At 39.4% G+C, this 21,070-nt stretch overlaps 1 protein-coding gene across 1 annotated transcript; it reads right to left on the bottom strand.

Moving 5' to 3' along the window:
- Positions 1–4,248: 4,248 nt before the first annotated feature.
- Positions 4,249–19,292, bottom strand: NOM1 (nucleolar protein with MIF4G domain 1). The gene is made up of 11 exons (XM_026680922.2): positions 18,249–19,292; positions 17,590–17,714; positions 16,310–16,505; positions 14,688–15,011; positions 13,578–13,688; positions 13,076–13,243; positions 12,319–12,440; positions 10,410–10,542; positions 8,691–8,822; positions 6,334–6,443; positions 4,249–4,955 (listed from the first exon to the last, which is right to left on the bottom strand). The coding sequence occupies exons 1-11, from the start codon at positions 19,197–19,199 to the stop codon at positions 4,778–4,780; spliced, it is 2,550 nt and encodes an 849-aa protein (XP_026536707.1). The 5' UTR covers positions 19,200–19,292; the 3' UTR covers positions 4,249–4,777.
- Positions 19,293–21,070: the final 1,778 nt, after the last annotated feature.

The following is a 21,070-nucleotide window of genomic DNA, read 5'->3' as shown; positions in this document are numbered from 1 at the left end:
GTTGGAGGAGAAGCAAAACGTCTTCAAAGAAAAACCAGAAAGTCCAGTTGCCTCTTGAAAAAGCACCTTTGAGACAACCATGACCTGGATGACTGAGAATCTCCATGGACATTATAGCTTGTAGTTCCATTTTGACTTTGTGTGTGTTCTTCTCTTCCTCAGTCCACTCCCTTGACTTGAAGGAAGCAACTGTTAGTGGCCAAGTGGGAAAATTAAAGGCCAGGCCTCTGAAAATCTTGTCTGCTGGAAACGAGAGAGAGCAAGACTTTCTGACAGATTAACTGAGTGGGAATACTGAAAAAAACATATTTCAAAAGCGAAGGAACAGACTCTTGAGAGGCTGCTGCCTGATTCAGAAGAAAGTGCTAAGGGGACTAATCAGGCGTATGCTCCAATCAACACAGATTAAATAATTTAAACCAAAATAACCCAAGGGGACTGGTCTGCCCCACTTGCAGGCAGAGTGGAATGGGTCTGCAATGGACCCCATCAGCTATGGAATTCCATGTGGCAGGATCAAGAAGTCTCTTTCATTGTGATCCCCATCCTGTGGAACATTCTACCACTGGGGATGAGAACTGTTGCAACTTCCGGCTTTCCAGAAGGGCATTATAACCGGGGTTTTGCCAGTTGGCTTAAGTGCCCAGGGAAGCAATATCCCCTGTTGGATGGGGTAAGAAAATCTCATCCCTGTGGCATCAGTCTCCTTGTTTTAGTTTCTTATGTATTTCTTCTTTTGAATTGTTCTCATACTCATCTATTTAATGTTTTATGCCTTTTTAAAAAAATAATGTCTATCAGTCTCCCACGGTCCGGATTGGTAAGATGGGCAGAATATAAATTAAATAAATAAATAAGTAGAATAAAATAAGCCAGTATAAATGTGGATTTGGGCTGTCCCAGGAAAACAGAGCTAGATTTAAAGGAAAGGTTTCCCTTTCTCTTACTTTACAAAGTTAGTAGAAAAAAAAATTTCTACATTTGCAAAGAGGTGGGTAATATTTAAGTCAATTGAACTCATAGGGTCTTGCCTTCTATCAGGTTGTGCTCTCAGTCAACAGTGTATTTAAAAGAATAAACAGAATTACTTTCAAATATCAACATTTATATCAGATTCTTTAATCATAACCCTCGATACTCTTAGATAAATTGAAACGAATTTGCTTCCTTGTCCTAATGACACCAGTTAAAAACTTGCCACTCCTAGAACAACTGGATTCCAAGGAAGACAATTTAACATAAAATTGATTAGATGATCCAGGAAAGAATATTCCCAAATAACGGAGAAGTATCTGTCCCATTGCTTCTATGAAATGATTATTAGAAACCAACAGGCTCTAAGTATTTAGATGACCCCTATAAAGGATGAATATAAATAGAATAGAATAGAATTCTTTATTGGCCAAGTGTGATTGGACTTTGTCTCCGGTGCATAAGCTCTCAGTGTACATACAAGCAACAAGAGATAAATCATCAATATATTCATCAAATATAATCATTATGGATCATAAGATACAACACTTAATGATAGTTGTAGGATGCTATATAAAAGCAATCCACTGAAATCATAACAGGATTACAAAGTAAAAGCAATCCATCATAAGATACAAACAACAAAGTTATGGTCATAGGATGCTAAAGGAATAGGTAATAGGAAAGATGAAAAAGATAATAGTGATACAGTCCTACTACATGGTTTGATAACCCATCTTGAAAAGAAATGGCAAAGTAGCCTCTATTGTGACAAGAAATTAAACATAACTTATCCCTACTTAAAAAAAAAAAAAAACTTTTGAATTTACATAACGGGTCTGTCTTCCTTTCTCCCCCATCTTCCCAATGTAAAAAATCCCGCATCACTTTAGCTACTCCATGCATCTGGTGAACTGCAACTCATGAACACGTTCATTTAATAAAATGTCTTAGTTAAAAATTGCTGGATTCTTAAACCTTTGATTACTTGAAAACTTCCAAGAATGTCTCAATAATATAACTCTTGGCACCCCAGAATCCTAAGGCAAACCAAAGATCATTTTCTGAGTCTTATTTTAATAGACAGATTAAAATTTATTTTCTGTAACAGAGCACCTAATTTTAAAAAAATGGGAAAAATTCCTACCAAGCAGCCTTCTTTAACACTTTCGCTTTCTAAATCTTTCCATACCTTACCAGGTGTTTCCAGAATGAAGGAACTAAACCAACAACTCCCAGCCTGGCCCATGGTGAACCTGCTTGAGAAAAGTGTAAAGAGAGATTTATTTGGCTTGTGGGTGTGTGAACTATGTGGGGAAGAAAGGGTCATCTAGAGGTTGTGTTGATAGAGGAAAATGAGTCCTTTTCCTGGGGAATGTGTTCTTCCTTAGCAGTTACAAAAAAAGCCAGGAAACATTATTTTCATTACCAAATCTTACAATTCAGTGGCAGAGGGGATCCTGAGAAATTTGATTTATCCATGGTGGGCAATGGAATCTGGATTGGCAAGTTAATGGGTAGATTTATGTGTCATCCTAAAACCATAGTTTATCTGTGTTTAGTAAACTGTACTTGGCTAGATTTGCAAAAAAAAAAAAAAACAGAAAATCTACTGACTGTATTTACACAACCCATTTCCCCTTACTTAATTTAAAAGTGGTTAGCTGGCCCAGTTTTGTGAATTTACATAGCAACCCGTAACATTTTCACACAGCATGCCAAGGAAATATAGGAAAGGCTGACTGACATTTAATAGAATCTGTAACACAGATATTAATCTGTTTCTGAGCGCCTATCCTATACTTTTACCCCTTATCACTAGTTGCTAAAAAAATAAAAGGCAGCAATAGAATTTTAGACAACACAGCTTAACTGCAACATTTAATAGGGAATAAAAGGTGTTGTATATGCATAATGATTTGTTGAAGTTTGTGATTTTGCGAATCAGGTGAACTATACCAACACTTGGCAGGATATTGTAAGTAAGTAAAGCATAATTGATCAGTATGGTCTATTCTGTTATTCCACTTCTGCCACAGAGAAGTTTGTACCTTAATGTGATGTCTAAATGAGAGGGAAATCACCATTTTTGTTTTATGAAAAATGGCAATTTCTAACCAAGACTGTCTATTTGTGCTTTCTCAATTACGGATCTTGAAATGTGAATGTAGCCTATTGTGAGAGGGGGAAAAAATCTCCCTTTTCTATTCCTACACTACGAAGTGACCAGATGATTTTCCAGAACTGCCTTTAATATCCAAGATGCGGAAATTTACGGTGTCTAGAACACTTCTAGAAATTCCTAAGCAGCCAGCAGATAATAATGAGAAATTCTGGGACCTACAGTTCAGCAATGTTATGTGTGTGTGTATGCACGTACGTGCGCTAAATGACAGGCTCTTCACCTCTTCTGCTTCAGTTCTTTGATTTGCAATAAACTGCAGAGAATTGTCTGAGAAACATCATTGACACCCTCAGTTTACTCAAGGGTTAATGCCTGATGTGTATACCTTCCCACCTGGGCCTATTCATTTCCCTTTCACATTTGCTTAAGGGACACTTAACCTGCAACTGCCTTTGCTTATGGTGCAACCAGACAAAGGGGGAGGAGGGCTTTCCTGTGTTCAGGAGGGACTCCCCATCCATAAACAGAGCGCCTTGATTTACCACCAAAACGCCATTTATTTTGGTTTACTCAGCTGGAGGGGAATAAAGGTCCTTATCTTGATACAGCCCCAGCTGGGCCCTAAAGGCAGCTTTCTGCCAGCTAACACTGCAAACAAGGCCCCCGCCAGGAAAAAATCTCTCTCTCTCTCTCTCTCTCTCTCCCACGGGGTCAGAGGGGCTATCCTTGGGGCCAAGTGGAGTTGAAAGAGCCATTAAATAAAGCTGTGTCCAACCTACTGTCTTCAGATATCTTGGAGCTCTAATTCCTGGGTGACTGGCAATTTAGGAAATGTAGGTCCTGGAGCATTCTAAAAAATGGCCTTATTTTATTTCTATTCCTGTTTTGTTTGTGTGTGTGTGTGTGTGTATGGAGTGTATGTGCATGTACGCTTTCTGGTCCTACAGACTTTGGGGAATCTGAGTTTTATCTGACAAATCTACACTTATTTCAAATTATTGAGCTACCTGAGATCAACATCTGATCCCTGCAGCCATATAGTATTTTTGGCAGCATTACCGAATTGATCTGTAAGAGAACACAAGGCCCGTCCACCTCACAAGGGAGAATTACTAGTACAAATAAGTTATAGTAGTAAGATGAATCAGTAATATAAACATTATGTATTATTTTTATTAAAGTATGACATTCTCATTTACTGTATGTAGAAAGTACATCTTTAAATTATACAGAATGGTAATTTAGCAAAACAGTAGGGGATTTGAGCTTCTGCATTAAAACAAGATACAAATTTACTAACAGAATAAAATGGGATGAGATATATAAAATTAACTTAGACATGATTACTATTTATTATGTATAAATCCCACTCAATGCTCCAAGTGTAGCTTTAAAAGAAAGTAAAATATCAAGGTACATTTGAAATAAAACTTCATTTTTTGCCCAAACTCCCAATGTTCATTTGTGATTTTGTCTTGTCTAAAAGCCCTGATTATTTAAAAAGTATTTATATGTGCATATATTTCTAAATATATGCATATAAATCTGAATATAAAACCTTAGCTAGTTCCATGTTTTTGTGAAGTTACATACAACAATGACATTTGTAGATCATATGACACATTACCCAAATATTTTCTCTACTTTTCATAAGGGAAACTCTATAGTATGTTCTTGCTATTATAATTTCACTTTCGATTCTTTTGCTTTCAGCGTTTGAGTTACAAGATCAATTTTCTCTTTTAGCAAAGCACCTTCTTTAATATCTGGGTGAGCTTGAGTATTTTTCATCAAGAAATGTGTAAGAAAAAGCTTCAAGCCTTCATGTAGCATCCCCATCTTGGGATTGTCAGCCAACCTGGAAAATAAGAAAACCATGTTTTAAACGGTTTGTATTTTCTTTTAGACAATGATAAGGCATCATAGTAGCTAAGGTACAGGGATAGACTGTGAGTTCAAGTCCTGCCTCAGCCATGAAAGCCAGCTGGGCCAGACACTCTCGCTCTCTCAGCCCAAACCACCTCACAGGGTGAGGAAAACAGGAGGAAGAAGGTGTGTTGGATATGTTTGCTGCCTTGAGTTATTTGTAAACATAATAAAGGTGGGATATACATAAATAAAATATGTAATAATAAAAAGCAATAAACTAGTGCTAGATTCACAGGTTCATTTAGTGATCGTTCAGAGTTGCAACGGTATTGAAAAAATGGACGTATAACTGTTTTTCACACTTATGACTGTTGTAGCTTCCCCATGGTCACATAATCAAAATTCAGATGCTTCAACTGGTTCATATTTATGACGGTGGCAGTGTCTCCCAAGATCGTGTGATCACCTTTTGCGGACTTTGTCGGACAAAGTCAGTGGGGAAACCAGAGCCACTTAACAACTGTTACTAACAACTGCAGTAATTCACTTTAACTGGAGCAAGAAAGGTCGTTAAATGGGGCAAAATCCAATTAAAAAATGTCTCATTTAACAACAGAAATTTTGGGCTCAACTGTGGTCATAAGCCGAAGACTACTTGTATCAGATGAACAAGATTTATACAGGTAGTCCTTTCCATTTTTTTTTTGGCCACAATTGTTAAGTGAATCATCAGTCATTAAGCAAATCCGCCCCGCCCCCCCGACTTGTTAGTTGAAAGCCTGCTGGGAAGGTGGCAAATGGCAATCATGTGACCCTTTGATCATGTGTTTGTGGGAGGATGCTGTAATGGTTTTAAATCTGAAGACATAAGTCATAAGGCTTTTTCTTTCAGTGCCAGTGTAGTTTTGCACAGTTGCCATGGTGGCACAGTGGTTGGAGTGCAGTACTGCAGGCTACCTCTGCTGACTGCTGGCTGCCTTCCATTTGGCAGTTCAATGCTCACCAGGCTCAAGGTTGACTCAGCCTTCCATCCTTCCGAGGTGAGTAAAATGAGGACCCAGATTGTTGGGGGCAATAGGCTGACTCTGCGAACCGCTTAGAGAGGGCTAGAACGCATTGTGAAGCGGTATATAAGTCTAAGTGCTCTTGCCATTACCAAGCAGAAGAGGCTACCTGTGTCACTAATTTTATGGCTTGGTTGGTTAAGCTACTTAATACTTCCATCTGGGCTCAGCAGAAGTACTGAGATACTGTGTAAACATTTGGTGCAAGGTGCACCAGGACTATTAATTTAAAAGCAAACTAACAAACAAATTCCCTTTTCCAATTATAAAAATGGCCCAGAACTCCTACTCAAGAAGACTTACTTTTCAAACATATGGTTGAGAACTTCTTGTTCCGTTTCTAGGAATAATGCAGACAACACCTGTCGCAGAAAGTTAACTTTTGGCTTATCTAAGTCACTGAATTCAATCACCTAATTCAAAAGAAAGGGAAGATCAGATCAAAGCAAATCCTCTCATTAGGCCTGTTTGTGCTTCAAAAACGATCTGGATGACAGCTTTGCACGACGACAAGGCCTCTCTGCTGGTGTCTAAATCGGCCTGGTTCCTCCGAGGTTCAGCAAAGACGGTGCTGTGCTTGCATGAGGGCCAAAACATTATTTCAAAATTCATTTTTAAAGTGTGCATACTCCCACTGTCAACTTACCACATATTTTTCAAAATACTATCACTTAGCGTGATATACTGAACATCTACTGTACATTAACGGAAAAGAAAAGTCAGCAGTATTTCCCTAAGCTGGCTTCGATTGCTTGAACTTATAGCAAGAGTTTAATGTCCAATCATGACAGCCATTTACTTAAACCTTAAAGTTATTACACCCTATTAGTCAGTGCAGTTAGTCCTTGACTTATGACCACAAATGGGACTGGAATCTCAGTTGTTGAGAAAAGCGGTCTTTAAGCAAGATATCATTGTGACTGCTTTGCTCGTGGACCACAATCCTGGAACTCCTGACTGCGGTTCTTAAATGAAGATCTCACTCATTATTTATTGATGAAGTTTGTAGACAACCCATTTTATCTCAAGGTAAACTATGGGCAGCTTTCAATCATAAAGAATAAAAACTAAACAAACTAAAAACGTAAATAAGTTAATATGAAATCCAAACATGGAGACTCAATTAAAAGACGGGGAGGACAGGAGCGAGGGAGGGAGGGAGGGGAGATCTGTTGTTAATCGATTGATCACCTCCACTGGGGTGGTCTCCCATTGGAGCTCCAAGCTAACTGGCAGAGGCAGCTCTTTAGGCTCTTACGGAAGGCCAGGAGGGTTGTTCCACAGGGCAGGAGCAACGAAAGAGCAGGCCCATCTACTACCAGCTGGAATGACCAGGATGTTAATGAAAAGAGTCCTATGTAAGGTGTAAAGCTCAGTGGGGTGGGGGAGACTGTAGGAGGCCTGGTGTCAACTAAAAAGATGATCATGATACGATGATCTGGACTGTAATAGGCTTATTTTACAGGGTCGATCCCACCATGGTCATACCCTGTGGTCATAGGGGGCCAAACCCATTATGAGGTGCAGCGAATTCTCGATTCGAGGTGGTACAGGTGACAACTCCAATATTTAATCAAGTGGAAGGGCTACCTTTTATCAGAGGCATCTTGGGTAAAGAGTAGGAACGCCCAAGCTGATTGCCTTGTGACGAGGTTCCATGCAGAAAACCCAACCAAACCTGGGCGGAGGTGTTTTTTTTCCACAACCCTGAGTTCTATACCTGTAATAAATCTGTTTTCTTTTTGTGTTGTACAGGTCTCCTTCAGGAAGCGAGGGGAGCTGAATGTCAACTAAAAAAGATACTCCTTTGGTCTTTTTAGCTGCCAGAAAAAGGGAGTGGGGGAAAATAAGGCATTCCTTAAATGCCTAGATAATCATCCCAGCAGCCCAAAGTTGTCAGAGCGTAAAGTTATTGGAGAGCATAATGGATGACTCTTGGAGATGGATGTGTCCCATTGGAGAAGTCACATCCAGGGGGTGGGGTGGGGGGGAAGACCAGGGTCAAAGGGGAAATATATGATGTAATTTAGAACTGGCTGCACCCAGCTCAACTCCAACATGGCCACTTTTAATAAGTCTATTTTCTTTTCTGAGATGCGGCTAGAGACTTATGGTTTGAATGGGGGTGGATTTGTTGGAGCCCTGACATCTGGCACAAGCCCCACATGCCTCTCTACTCAGGGGAAAAATCCTTCCTGACCAAATCCAAGCAGAGCTTGCAGGTGGCATGCGCCAGGCCTCCCAGGGCACCCGGCACCCCATGTCTTACCACGACCTCTCTGCTCTGGTACTGAAAATCCTTCTTTTTAAATCCAAGTACCCCAATCATTTACATGGTGTGATTGCTGAAAAGTGAGGGAATCTGCTAGAATAAGTTTGAAACAGAACCTGGAATGGTGCTTTACAGGCTATACGAAGCTCTCCCTTTTGAGTCTGTTGTAACTTTAAATGGTTATTAAGCAACTGGTCATAAGTTAAGGACTACATGCAAAATGAAAACTAGCACACACAAAAAAAGTATATGTTGATGTTTCTCCTTTGAGATTTAACGTGTCACATATTCTGCCTTGACAGGAGGAATTGCAAACAAAACCACACATGCGCTATGCATGAGCCTGAGAGCTGGAAACAGTTTTTTTAAAAAAAATAACTTCATTTACCTTGAATACAGTAAGAGAGAGCCATTTAGTCTTTAGCAGGTGAGTCACAAGTTTAACTAAGTTGCAGAAAGCAGTGGTGGACAGGCTTCCTAAATCTCTGATTTTGTCCCAAATACTGAACTGGAATGTGATCTAATTCACAAAATAAAAAGCAGAAAGCATTATAATAAAACAGTGTTTCAACACGTCCCCTAAGAGCACATCTAGAAGGATGTGTTGGACTAAAAGACCTCCAAGGCTCCTTCAAACTCTGTTATTCTGTTATCTTCTATTTCACAGTTAAGCTGACATGCTGAAGGTTGCCGAAGATTGACAGCCACAGAAAGAAATCTTTTTTGAGGAAAGTCAAGACCTTCCAGCCACCGTGAGATCAATGAGCCGCCATTGTTTCCGAGTACAAATCAAGGTGCTGATGATTATAGATAAAACCCTTCATGCACAGGGCCTGGATATGTGGAGGACTGCCTCTCTCCCAATGTTTGCAATAACATCTCACAGGTTTTGGGTGCTCCAAGTCCCATCAAGGAAAGAATGCCAGCTTATGGGACCCAGCAGGCATGCCTTCTCTCTTGATAGCATGCCCCATGGAACATTATCCCTTCTGAGGCTTCTATGGACCTGATCCAGTGGTGGGATTAAAAAAAATTACTACTGGTTCTGTGTGCGTGGCTTGGTTGGTGTGGCAGGGGAAGGATACTGCAAAATCTCCGTTCCCTCCTCACCCCACTAACCTGCTTTCCAGCTCCATTCTCCTGTGCAGGGCAACAAAAGAAGATCCAGAGAATCAGCTGTGACTCGGGAGGCAGAAAATAGATGGGGGCGGGGCCAGTCAGAGATGGTATTTGCCGGTTCTCTGATCTACTCAACATTTCCGCTACCGGTTCTCCAGAACTGGTTAGAACCTGCTGAATACTATCTCTGACCTGATCCTGTCAGCTTTCAGGAGCTTAACACCTCAGCTGCCTCTGGTTTAGATTTATATGTAGTCCTGTCATGCACTAGCAATGGTGTAATACTGTAGATCTAATTTGGTCCTCCCAACATTTAAATGTTTTAAAGATGGTTTTAATTATCTGCAAGCTACCCAGAATCACCAATAAGTGTCTGGCTCTAAAAACCAAATAAATAAAACAAATGAATCACAGCACAGGAGAGATCTCTTCATTTCCAAGCGCTTTTCCTTCTTGCCAGAACTACCTACTATAATATTAGGAGACGGCTATTTCTTTTAGAGGAGAAAGGATTCAGCTACATCGGGGGGACGGGGGGACGAAATCGGCTTGGTAGCGCTCCCGAGTCTCAAATTTTACTCTGTTTTTCAGAAGGCTGAAACAGAGGTGAGAACACAACCTGGCCTTTGGTCTTTCCTTCCTTTAAAATATATTTAGGATTCTGAGAGTTGAGATTTGGGGTGAAGGGGAAGACAGGACCCTTCTAAAATTAGTCTGAAACCTCCAGCTGCAGAGATGCTGAGCTCTTTCGCACACAAAGTATTGTGCAGCTCAGCTCTGTAGCCTTTTCACATCAGGGTCTCCTTTTGGACAGGGGGAGATTTACAGTCAAGTGTAAGCATTTAATGCTTTTCTTTGCTTCCACAAACTCATGGCCTAAAATAAGTATCTTTCGAAGCCGTAGGTTTATTATTTGATAATATCCTTTTTATTCTCAGAATGTCAACTGTGTAACCGGCAAAAAAAATAAAACAAGCTTTGCACTCACCTGAAATCGCTTTTCGTATTCACAGAACTTGGCGGATAAATATGCGTAGAAGGGATTGTAAGTCTTCTCTTGCAGGCAACAATCTAGGAGGATATGGGCTATCTCTCTCTCCTGTTGGTCTTTAAGCTTAAGCCTAATGAATAAATTGTCATAATGAAAATCCTGTTTTCTAAACTTTTTATACCAAAACATTCTAAAGGTACTTTTGCCAGCCTAACAACTATTATGATTAGTCCCTTCTAGGACAATTTAGATCAGAGGTCTCCAAGCTTGGCAACTTTGAGGCTTGTGGACTTCAATTCTGGGAAGTTGCCAAGTTTGGAGAGCCCTGGTTTAGATCAATCTAGTATCACACTTCATCACACTTGGCAACTTTTAAGATGTGTAGCTTTTAGTTCTCAGAATTTCTCAACTAGTATTTAGAGAATTCTGGGAACTGAAGTCGGCAGATTTTAAAGTTAAAGTCCACACATCTTAAAGTCGCCTAGTTTGAAAAACCCCGACGTATCACTCATCTGTGAAATATTTCTATTTTATTCTTCTCTATTTGGGTAATTTTTGATGTGTTGGATTTCATCTTCCATCAGGAAGTCCTCCAATTGAGGAAGGTTTTTGTATATATGCTTAAAAATGTATTTCTGAAGTTTGTCTAGAAATGGGTGCAAAGTTCATAATATTTTAATTGAAGAAAGAATGCAACGGTTATAGGAAAAAGTCCAACTTGCATTCATATTTAAATACCCCGGCAATCAAAAGAACTGAAAAAAAAAGCTCCCTTTAATTTCCAGATTAATAATAATCTATCTGAATACAGAAAAAAGAAGAAGTTACTAGTGGCAGTTATCAAGGAGAAACTACCTTCCAAGTTTTTCTAATTCCTAATTGAGGGTGTTAGGAATCTCAATCCAACTAATGATATAAATATAATCAGCATTAATGAGACCTCACTGGCTGCCTCAGCAAAAAGTCTGGCAGGAATGAATCATATTTCTTCTTGAGCTGGACCACAAAAGAAAATCAGGAGCAATTGGCAGGAAAGAGTCTTAACTTGGGCAGTACCTGTTCTGTCCAAAGAAGCCTGATTTAGCCTTCCTGTCAAAGACTTGGCAGTACTAAAATCAATTAAAATGAAAAATGCTTCATACTACAATGCAGAGCGTAAGATGCAGAAATACTTGCCTCATTTAATTATTTTTTACTGCAATGAACTACCAGATTCTTTTATTGGAACGTAAGTGCTTCACTTTATACTAAGCTATGTTTCAGTTAGATCAACCAAGCAAAACTTCCAATTTAGAACAAATAATGCCATAGAAAATTCCCTGGGAGAACGTCAGCCAAAAAGATCAAAGAAATGCAATTAACTTCTAAAGATGCTGAAAGTATATAGAAATAGATGCACAATTGTGCCAAAAATCTCAATATATAAATATATATGCAGCTAGTATTTTATGTCTTTTATTGCTAAACTAAATATTACCAAAGCTATTTGGTCAGTGGCTTAAGTTATCTGTAGCTGAAGACTCAATTTCTTTATACAGCAGATACTTCACAGTTTTTACACAATAACACGTATAACAATACTTTTGCCTCTTAATCTGTAGAATCCCTAGGCACATTTGTGTGTATTTCTTAACCATAAGCAAGTCCTCACATATGAATATCAAAATTGGCCTAGTTGACCTAAAGAGAGTTTAGCTTAGCCGTTCTCAGGAGAAAACTCAGATTTCAGTCTTGCCTAAGCTTGGAGCTAATCTGTCGTTAGCGATCACTCCTTGGTCTCTTATTCTGTTTCTTTGCCTCAAGCAGAAGAAATCCTCTTTTTTCTATCTCTTGCAGCCACTATGGTGGTAGATTTTGTTCGTGTTTCTGTAAATATCTTCAATTGCCCTGATAAGTACAGACTTACTTCAAAAGTTTTTCAAAGGCATCCAAAAAATCTTCACTTGTCATCAAGATGCAAAATATATTTCTCCTGATATCAGTATTCATTCTTTGCTTACAAGCGAGTTTCAGAATCTTTGAGTTTACCTGAAGGGTTAAGAAGGAAATATTATGTAAATTATTAACATTTTAGTTTTTAAAATCATGTCTTCAATACTTTAGGCAAATAAAGAGCAGAAACAAATTTAACAGTGAGGCTGATGTGGTATTAGCTTCTCTCAAGCCATGTATTACGTAGTAAAGTAGGTCTAGACAGGAGTTTTTGAAAAGTTTTTGTATGCCGGTAATGGTGTTTCTAGCCAGATTTATTTACTTATTTGTAAAATTTATATGGCTGTCTAAATCATAGTGAGAGTTTACATATATTTAATTGTATTTAATTGCAGATTATTGTTGACTATTGTGTGGTCACTGAATAATAAGTCCAGCTACTTGCTGTTCAGCATTTAGATTTGAAAGGAAAGCTAATAGGAAGATTGAAAAAAAAAAAGTGGTGGGCATTAAAAATAGGAAGACTCCACTCATTCTTCCAACTAGGTAAGAATGCAGTATTTTGTACATCAGTCACCACTGAAAACAATTTGGAACATATCGATTTCCAAGGAACACCATCATATTCCTTCGTGTTAATTAAAAAAAAAACCTTAGTAGAAGAAAAAAAGCATAATGTGTTGAAAAACTATTTAAACTGTACTACTAGAAAAATATTAGGGTACCATTACCTTTCCCACAGGTAGTATTTGTTCAGTTTTGTTGTTTGTGCTGTCAATCATTGGAGCACCACTCCAAGAGGACCCAACAATCCACCAACGACCAACCTGATCAGCTCTGAGGAGAGATTCCAATGACACACGAAGCTGAGATTCTTTTCCGGAACTACTATTGTGTGTCTGTAGGGAAAAAAAAGTGTGTTTATACCAACACTTTTCTTTTCTTAAAATATATATTTATATTGCAAGATTGGTCTGTATGATTACTGTTTATCTTTCCCATATTCAGATGAAACCAAAAGTTCAAGATTGTATTTTATTTGACCCTGGGATATTTTTAAATAAATAACAAAACTATCAGTCAATTCAGTTCCTGCAAACTTAATTCTATTTTGCTACAGTTTTATATTAATAGATTCAAAATCTTCATTATATTAGCAGATCTTAATGTTTAAATCCTATTGAAAATACCGTACAGATTTTTAAAAAGGAACAAATATTTATTCTATTTTACCAATGTTCTCAGTAGTTTTCGTAATTTTTCAGTGGGTTCTGGGTCATAACCAGGAATTTTCCTCATGTCATTGTTTTTTAGCGCCGACATAATCTCCAGCATAAAGCAAACCTTTGAAAAATATAACAGTCCTGCATTATTATTCAAAACATGATTCTTTTTCAATACAGATATGAAAAAGAAACCGCAGCTAAGCCACTTATTTCATACTGAACTCCACAACTCATATTAAAACTTTCCCAATAAAATAAAACATTTCGCTGAGTTTCTTCTCCAGCCAATATTAATTTGTTAATTTTAAAAAGTACTATTTAGTAGGGGATTTACATCTGTAAAAAAATATAGCATTCCTGGGGTGAGTTCAGTTCCTGATGACTGCACGGAAGTTACATTTTACAGGGTTTGGAGGGATGTTTTTTATTACTCAGAACATGCTTAAGCTTAGGCTTTTTTTTCACAGTATAATCACTAAGGATTATTATTTTTAAGTAAGTCAATGTCTTTTTGATGCAGTCTTCAAGTAAAAAAAAGACTAAGTCTTCAAATAAAAAAAAGACTAACAACACTGCTCCACTTTAGCAAATCTGTTGGGAAAAGGCCTGAAATTACAAAAATGCTAAGTATTTACAATAAGATTTTATGATATTTTACACTTCCACCCACATCATACAAATAAGGTCATTCATGTTATCACCATCTGTGCTACTAAAAGGAGAAATATGATCTCCAATTTCTGTCTACTTTCTGAAAGATGACTTCATCTTGCTACTACTGGTCTCCCTACACACTTTGATGACAAAGAGGTACAGTTTAATGTTTAATCACAGATAGGAAATAAACCTCTTCATGTGGTGTCTCAGGAAGTACACACTGCATTTTTCCCCCAATATAAACGCATGAAACTTCTGCCAAATTCTCCTCTTAATAAGAATGCTTTAAAATAGTATTTCTTAACCTTGGCAACTTTAAGATATGTGGATGTCAACCTCCAGAATTCCCAGCCAGCAAGTTGGCTGGAGAATTCTGGGAATTGAAGTCCATATAACTTAGAGCTGCTAAGGCTGAAGAAATACTGCTCTAAGAACTTGTTTTTAAAAAATTCATTCATACCCTTGACTGGTCCTGGAATTGTTTCCCCATTGCATTTGCTTTTTTCTGGACCTCATTGATAAGTTCCCTTAGTCCTATGGCATCTTCCTTCCTCAGGGAAAAGCCCACGTTCTTCAGCAGCACCAAGATCAGTTCAATGTCCTTTCCAGAAAAAGTGCTAACAAGCTTCTTTAAGATGTCAAAGATCAGCACTGAATGCACTACATAAAAATTATATAAATTAGCAATTAAAATCAGCAAGTTCTCGCATTCTTTCCCTTCGGCTTCGCTTTTGTAGACATCATCAAATTTCCTCACCACAGTTTCCAGAAAATGAGCACCAACCTGGAATAGATTTACATACATTGAAATATAAAAAAGACAGTTAAAGCATTGACTGGTTATCTCTTTATTTTGAAAAGTAAAACCTAATAATATACATAACTAGTGTTGTGGCCATAAATTGCTAACCAGCTAACCAGAAAAAGGCATTATCTTCAGCTTTGTAAAATTTATTAAAAATTATAGTGCTAATTACGATGTATATCAATAAAGGAGAATATTTGTAGCTCAGGGTTGAAATGAGGGGGCCTTTTTTGCTCTCCGAATTTGGTGTTTTCTTGCAGGCTTTTATTACTCAAATTAGGTAACATCACCAGTGTCGCCATCTACTCTATTCAAATTTTTAGGATTTGCATAGATATGTTATTAAATATCGCACTACTCTATCATTGCATAATTAAGTCTATGTTTTTTAACTTGGAATGCCTAACAGGAAAATATTGATGAATTCAGGAAAGTGGGCGCAATACAACTCTTACCACAAATGTTTTTTTTTCAAATATATATAAGACTATCAGAGAGGTAAGAGTACACATATATACAAAAAGCTCTTTAAATTAAACTTCTCTCACTATATATCTGCCACTGGAGCAGTTAAAAATATAGTCAAATGGTGGAATATCATTTTGTTAGATATTCCAATATTGGGAATACAATCTTAGAAATTAGTGTCAAAGCTGTTCTGATGAGTAAATTATTGCTAACATAATATAATAAAGGCTAAGGCTAGGAATTACAGAAATAGGAAAAAGTGATTTTTCTATCAATATGAAAAATCTTCACCGTTTCATGGTAACATTTGTTGCTTCAATAATTATTTCTTGTAAGCATTTTTTCTTGTACATTCTGCCATTCTACTAACAGTTACATTTGAACGAGACTTTAATGTTTCAAAACAGGTACCAAGGTATTATAAAATTACTGGAACATAATTAGTGCCCAATAATGAATTTTACAGGTAGTCCTCAACTTACTATCATTCGTTTAGTGTCTGTTCAAAGTTACAACGGAACAGAAATAAGAGACTTATGATCATTTTTTACGCTTACAAACATAGCGGCATTCCCATGGCCACGTGATTAAAATTCAGATGCTTGGCAACTGGATCATATTTATGATTATTGCAGTGTCCTGGGGTTATGTGATCACTCTTTGTAACTTTTTGACAAGCAAAGTAAATGGGGAAACCAGATTCACTTAACAACCTGTTACTAACTTAACAACTGCAATATTTGACAACTATGGCAAGAAAAGTCATAAAAATGGAGCAAAACTGACAAAGAACTATGAAGAAAAGTTACCTCGATTCCCACAGTCTGATGAAGAACACCAACCAAAAGAACATGCTCCAACAAGAGTCGGGATGGCACTGCTGATTCCATAACACAAGCACCAATAAGAATATCTGTTAATGTTTCATTCATATCTTTTCTACTGTTTGTCATATACAGTTCTTCCAACTGCCCACTGATGGAGGCTAGATTTGATTCACTCAACCTAGTAGGAAGCAATCACATAAGCAAGAGTAAAATTGAAACCTGTATTTTCATATTACCATTAGCAGTCCTATTAAGTACTTCCTGGAGAAATTTGCATCCTTTTGGAGGGTTGTTGAAGCACTTGGAGGTTTATCTGTGTCCTCAGGGTCACCTGAGTTGTGCTCCTGGTTCCTGAGTCTGCAATTTTTCTTCTGGAAATCCATTCTTACTCTCACACCATTCAAAGGGTGTTCATCCCATTGAATGGTATGGGAGTAGGAATGGATTTCCACAGGAAAAAGTCCAAGACTACAGGAACCATTAGCACTACTCAGGTGACCCTGATGACACAGATACACCTCCAAGTGCTTCAAAACCCTCTAAAAGGATGCAGATGACCAGCTGTCTGCAAGGAATATAAATCCTTCCATTCCCCAGCATCCTGTCAGAGCTGAAGAATGAGAAGCGAAACATCTTCAAAGAAAAAACAAGTTGCCTCCTGAAAAAGCACCTTTGGGATAACCATGACCTGGATGACTGAGAATCTGTACAGACTTCCTGGAGAAAGTTTATCTATATAGTCGCTAAGAATCATCTCTGACTTGAAGGCACTTAATCAATCAAAGTACATAAGCATACATTGCATGGCATTGCTGCAAATTAGACTTAAGGATATAGCTAAGTTTATATTCTTTAATGCTTTTAAAGGAATTTTGAATTTTGGAATTTTGAAGCTTGTAAATTGTAGGAGCTCCACGGAGAGAGAGAGAGAGGAACAGTATTCTTTGTGGATTATTTCTTCTTACTTTTTCTTAAAGGAAGGTTCTGGTTGAACATTAGGAGAAAAATATTTTGAACTGTAAGAGAAACTTGAAAGAGAAGCAGTTACCTAGAAAGATGGTGAGTAGGATGTCTTAAAGCAAAAGGTAGAGAGTGTTCGGATTTATTTTGGATTTTTGTCCTGACTAGGAAATTGGATTCTATGGATCTTTACAACTCTATGATTTTAAGCCAGCTCTGATGAGCTAAAGAAGGAGCGAAAACAAATCAGAGTTGTGCAAATGAGATGGAATCTCTATTCTTTCATTGAGTCTGGAAATTACCTATTAATCAGACCTTTCACTGTTTTCTTTAGTCTTTCCAATTCTTCTTTCTTTTTGGAATCTACTGGCTCTTCGGAAATTCGCATTTGAGGAGGAACATACTTTACAGCAACTTGGTTAGGATTCTATATAAAAAAAGACAAACTTGTTTTATTAAACAAATTAATGATTAGCGATGAAAATGCATCTTTCTTGTATGTTATCAGCAATGAGAATGTTAGTGCACAAACCACTCTTCCGCAATAACTGATATCATGACAAAACAGCACTCCTGGATCTCGAACTAACAAAGGCAACCATGAGAAATGCACCTCTCACAATGTGTGTGACTAAACAGGTAGTTGGGCCACTGAGTCCAACTGGACTCCTTGTCCATTTTACTCAAGAGTTATTTATTATTGATTCTGCCTTTTCAAAAATATATACCTCAAGGCAGGAAAAGGACCTAACACTCCCATCCTGTATCTTTCCCTCATAACTTCTCTGTAAGATAAATTGGGCTGAATGTGTGTGTCTGATTCTAAGTCACCCAGCTGCTTTCATGCCTAAAGGAGGACTAAAACTCTCCTGGTTTTAGGGCCAGCCACACAATCACTGCACTAAACTGGCTCTCTGCTTTGCCATTTGGGGGGCTTTCAACAGCCACTGCACCACTTCACCTCAGGCCTCCTCCATGCTTGGCAGCTCTGTTTTTCAACATTAAGATCTGCGGGTTTGAACACCGAGAATCCCCCAGCCAGCCCGGTAGCCTCTTGGCTGGACTCCCCTTCTTCGCTTTCGCTTCCTTCCTCCGGGCTGAAATCCCCGGAGCTTCCGTCCTCAACCGGGCTCAGGCCTTCTTCTTCTTCTTCTTCGCTCCCGCTTCCTTCACCCTCTCCCGCCACGCCATTCTCGTAGAGGCCCGAGAAAGCGGCCTCGGACTTCAGCGCTCCCAGCACGTAATCCAGCCCGTCCCGAGAGAAGCTTTGGGGCAAGGAGGATGAGGAGGATGCCGCCGCCGCTTCCCCCTCCTGGCCGCCTCCCCCTCGCTGCTTCTTGCGGCGCTTGTGGAGCCCCAGTTGCCGCTCCAGGCGGCGGATCTCCCGCTGCTCCGCCTCGTTGGCTGCCAGCAAGGCTCTTTTGCGAGTCGCGGCCGTAGCGGAGGGAGCTGCCCGGGGCTGCTGGGCCCGCGGCTGAAGTTCGGGTGGCGGCGGCGGCGGCTTCTCCTCTTCCACTTCTTCTTCTTGTTCTTCTCGATCTTCTTCCAGCGGCGGCGGGATCCCCTTCCTAACGGGGCCTGCCCGTGAGGGGAGCAGCCTCTTCGCTTCCCCGCTGACGATCGTGAGCCGCTTCCGCCGCCCTCGCTTCAGCTTGCGCTTCTCTCGCCTCATGTCCCGTCGACTCCGGCGCCCGTTCCAAGCCGGCTGCTGAAGGGACCCGGAGGAGCCGCTGCCACTGCCGTCGCCCTCGGGCCCCGCCGCGGCCTCCACGAACCCCTTCACCGACAGCCCCAGTTTGTGGAACTTCCCGATCGGCGGCTGCTTCTTCGGCGGAGGCCGCCTCCCTCCGCCTCTCCTCCTGCCGGACTGGCTGCTCTCAGCCATCGAAGAGGAACAGATCTCCAGCTTCATAGCCCAGGCCGCGATCGCCTCCGTTACTTGTCACACGTCGCCGCGGCTCATGGGCGCTGCCATCTTGGGAGTCCCCCACGGGAGAGGCGGGGCTTAGGCCTCGTGAAAAAGCCAATTCGGCGCCTTCTCAATGAACGCTGGGAAATGTAGTTCGGAAGGCTTCGAGGGGGGGCTGAACTACAGGTTCACAACCTCTTCTTTGCTCATGGCATCCTCCTGAGCCTTATGTATCGTTGTGACTCCTCCCCCTTTAGAAATAGACATAAAGGTCCTTTACAATCTGCTATAGAATAGAATAGAATAGAATAGAATAGAATAGAATAGAATAGAATAGAATAGAATTCTTTATTGGCCAAGTGTGACTGGACACACAAGGAATTTGTCTTGGTGCAAATGCTCTCAGTGTACATAACAAGAAAAGATACATTCGTCAAGAATCATCAGGTACAACACTTAATGATAGTCATAGGGTACAAAAAGCAATCAAATCATACTAGGAAACAGTCAATATAAATCATAAGGATACAAGCAACAAGGTTACAGTCATACAGTCACAAGTGGGAGGAGATGGGTGAAAGGAAGGATGGGAAGATTAACAGTAATAGTAGTGCAGACTTTGTAAATAGTTGGACAGTGTTAAGGGAATTATTTGTTTAGCAGAGTGATGTCGTTTGGAGGAAAAACTGTCCTTGTGTCTAGTTCTGGTGTGCAGTGCTCTATAGTGTCGTTTTGAGGGAAGGAGTTGAAACAGTTTTTGTCCGGGATGTGAGGGGTCTGTAAATATTTTCACAGCCCTCTTTTTGACTCGTGCAGTATACAGGTCCTCGATGGAAGGCAGGTGGGTAGTAATGGTTTTTTCTGCAGTCCTAATTATCCTCTGAAGTCTGTGTCTGTCCTGTTGGGTTGCAGAACCAAACCAGACAGTTATAGAGGTGCAGATGATATTGATGTATCTAAAATAATGTTTCTCATCCTTGGAGACTTTTAAGATGCATGAACTTTAACACTCAGAATTCCCCAGCCAGCATGACTGACCGGCCAAAACTATATCATATAAAGATTAGGGAGCTGAAGTCCATATAGCTTAAAAGTCTCCAAGATTGACAAACCCTGGTCTAAACTACTGTATTAAAAACTAGAAAAGTGGGATGCTCCCCTTGAGAACCCCTGAATTACACTAATTCCTTAGGCAGATGCTCCCAATAATCTTTAGGAAGTGATTAGAAATTTAGCCATGAAGGCTGCCAACCAGTCAAGCATGTGAACTTCAACGGGTTCCTATCATCTAAGAGTTCAGACAGAGGCACCAAGAGCATCAGCATTTAGTATAAGATTCCAAGACGTCCTTAATTTTTTGCCATTTACTTGTTTAAACATTTATATTGTTGTCCCAAAAATACCATTTCCCCCCTTCCTCCTACTTCATAATACAAGGAATGTTATGGTCTCAGGCACTCCATGGCCTCCTGTGGCCTCTAAAGTTATGGTGAGAAGTTATATGGAGTCCTTGAATTGTTCAGCACCTGAATTGTTCTGTATAGCTCAGTGCAGAAGATTTATTTAGTAATCAAACATCCACACTGTCCATCTTACTATTTAAGTGACTCTGACCAGTTTTACACATACAAGCCATAAAACCCATATGAAGATAGACAAATTTAAAAAGATAAAGTTAAGCTAAGATGGAGAGAGCACCTTCAAACCACCAATCACCTCCAGGGTTACTTACCACTATCGAATTCCCATGCTAGTTGACAGACTCAAGTTTTAACACTCTGTTCCAGGAATCCAAGTTGAAATGATAACTGTGACAGCAATCCTAAAATTATTCAGAAATTACTAAAATAACAGTTTGGTTAAAATCGATAGTA

The sequence above is a fragment of the Notechis scutatus genome, chromosome Z (assembly GCF_049901735.1).
Source record: "Notechis scutatus isolate UNSWTSFEM ecotype Mainland chromosome Z, rNotScu1.2, whole genome shotgun sequence".
NCBI lineage: Eukaryota > Metazoa > Chordata > Lepidosauria > Squamata > Elapidae > Notechis > Notechis scutatus.
The sequence above is the reverse complement of the archived record's forward strand: the minus strand, read 5'-3'. Positions and strand labels throughout refer to the sequence as shown.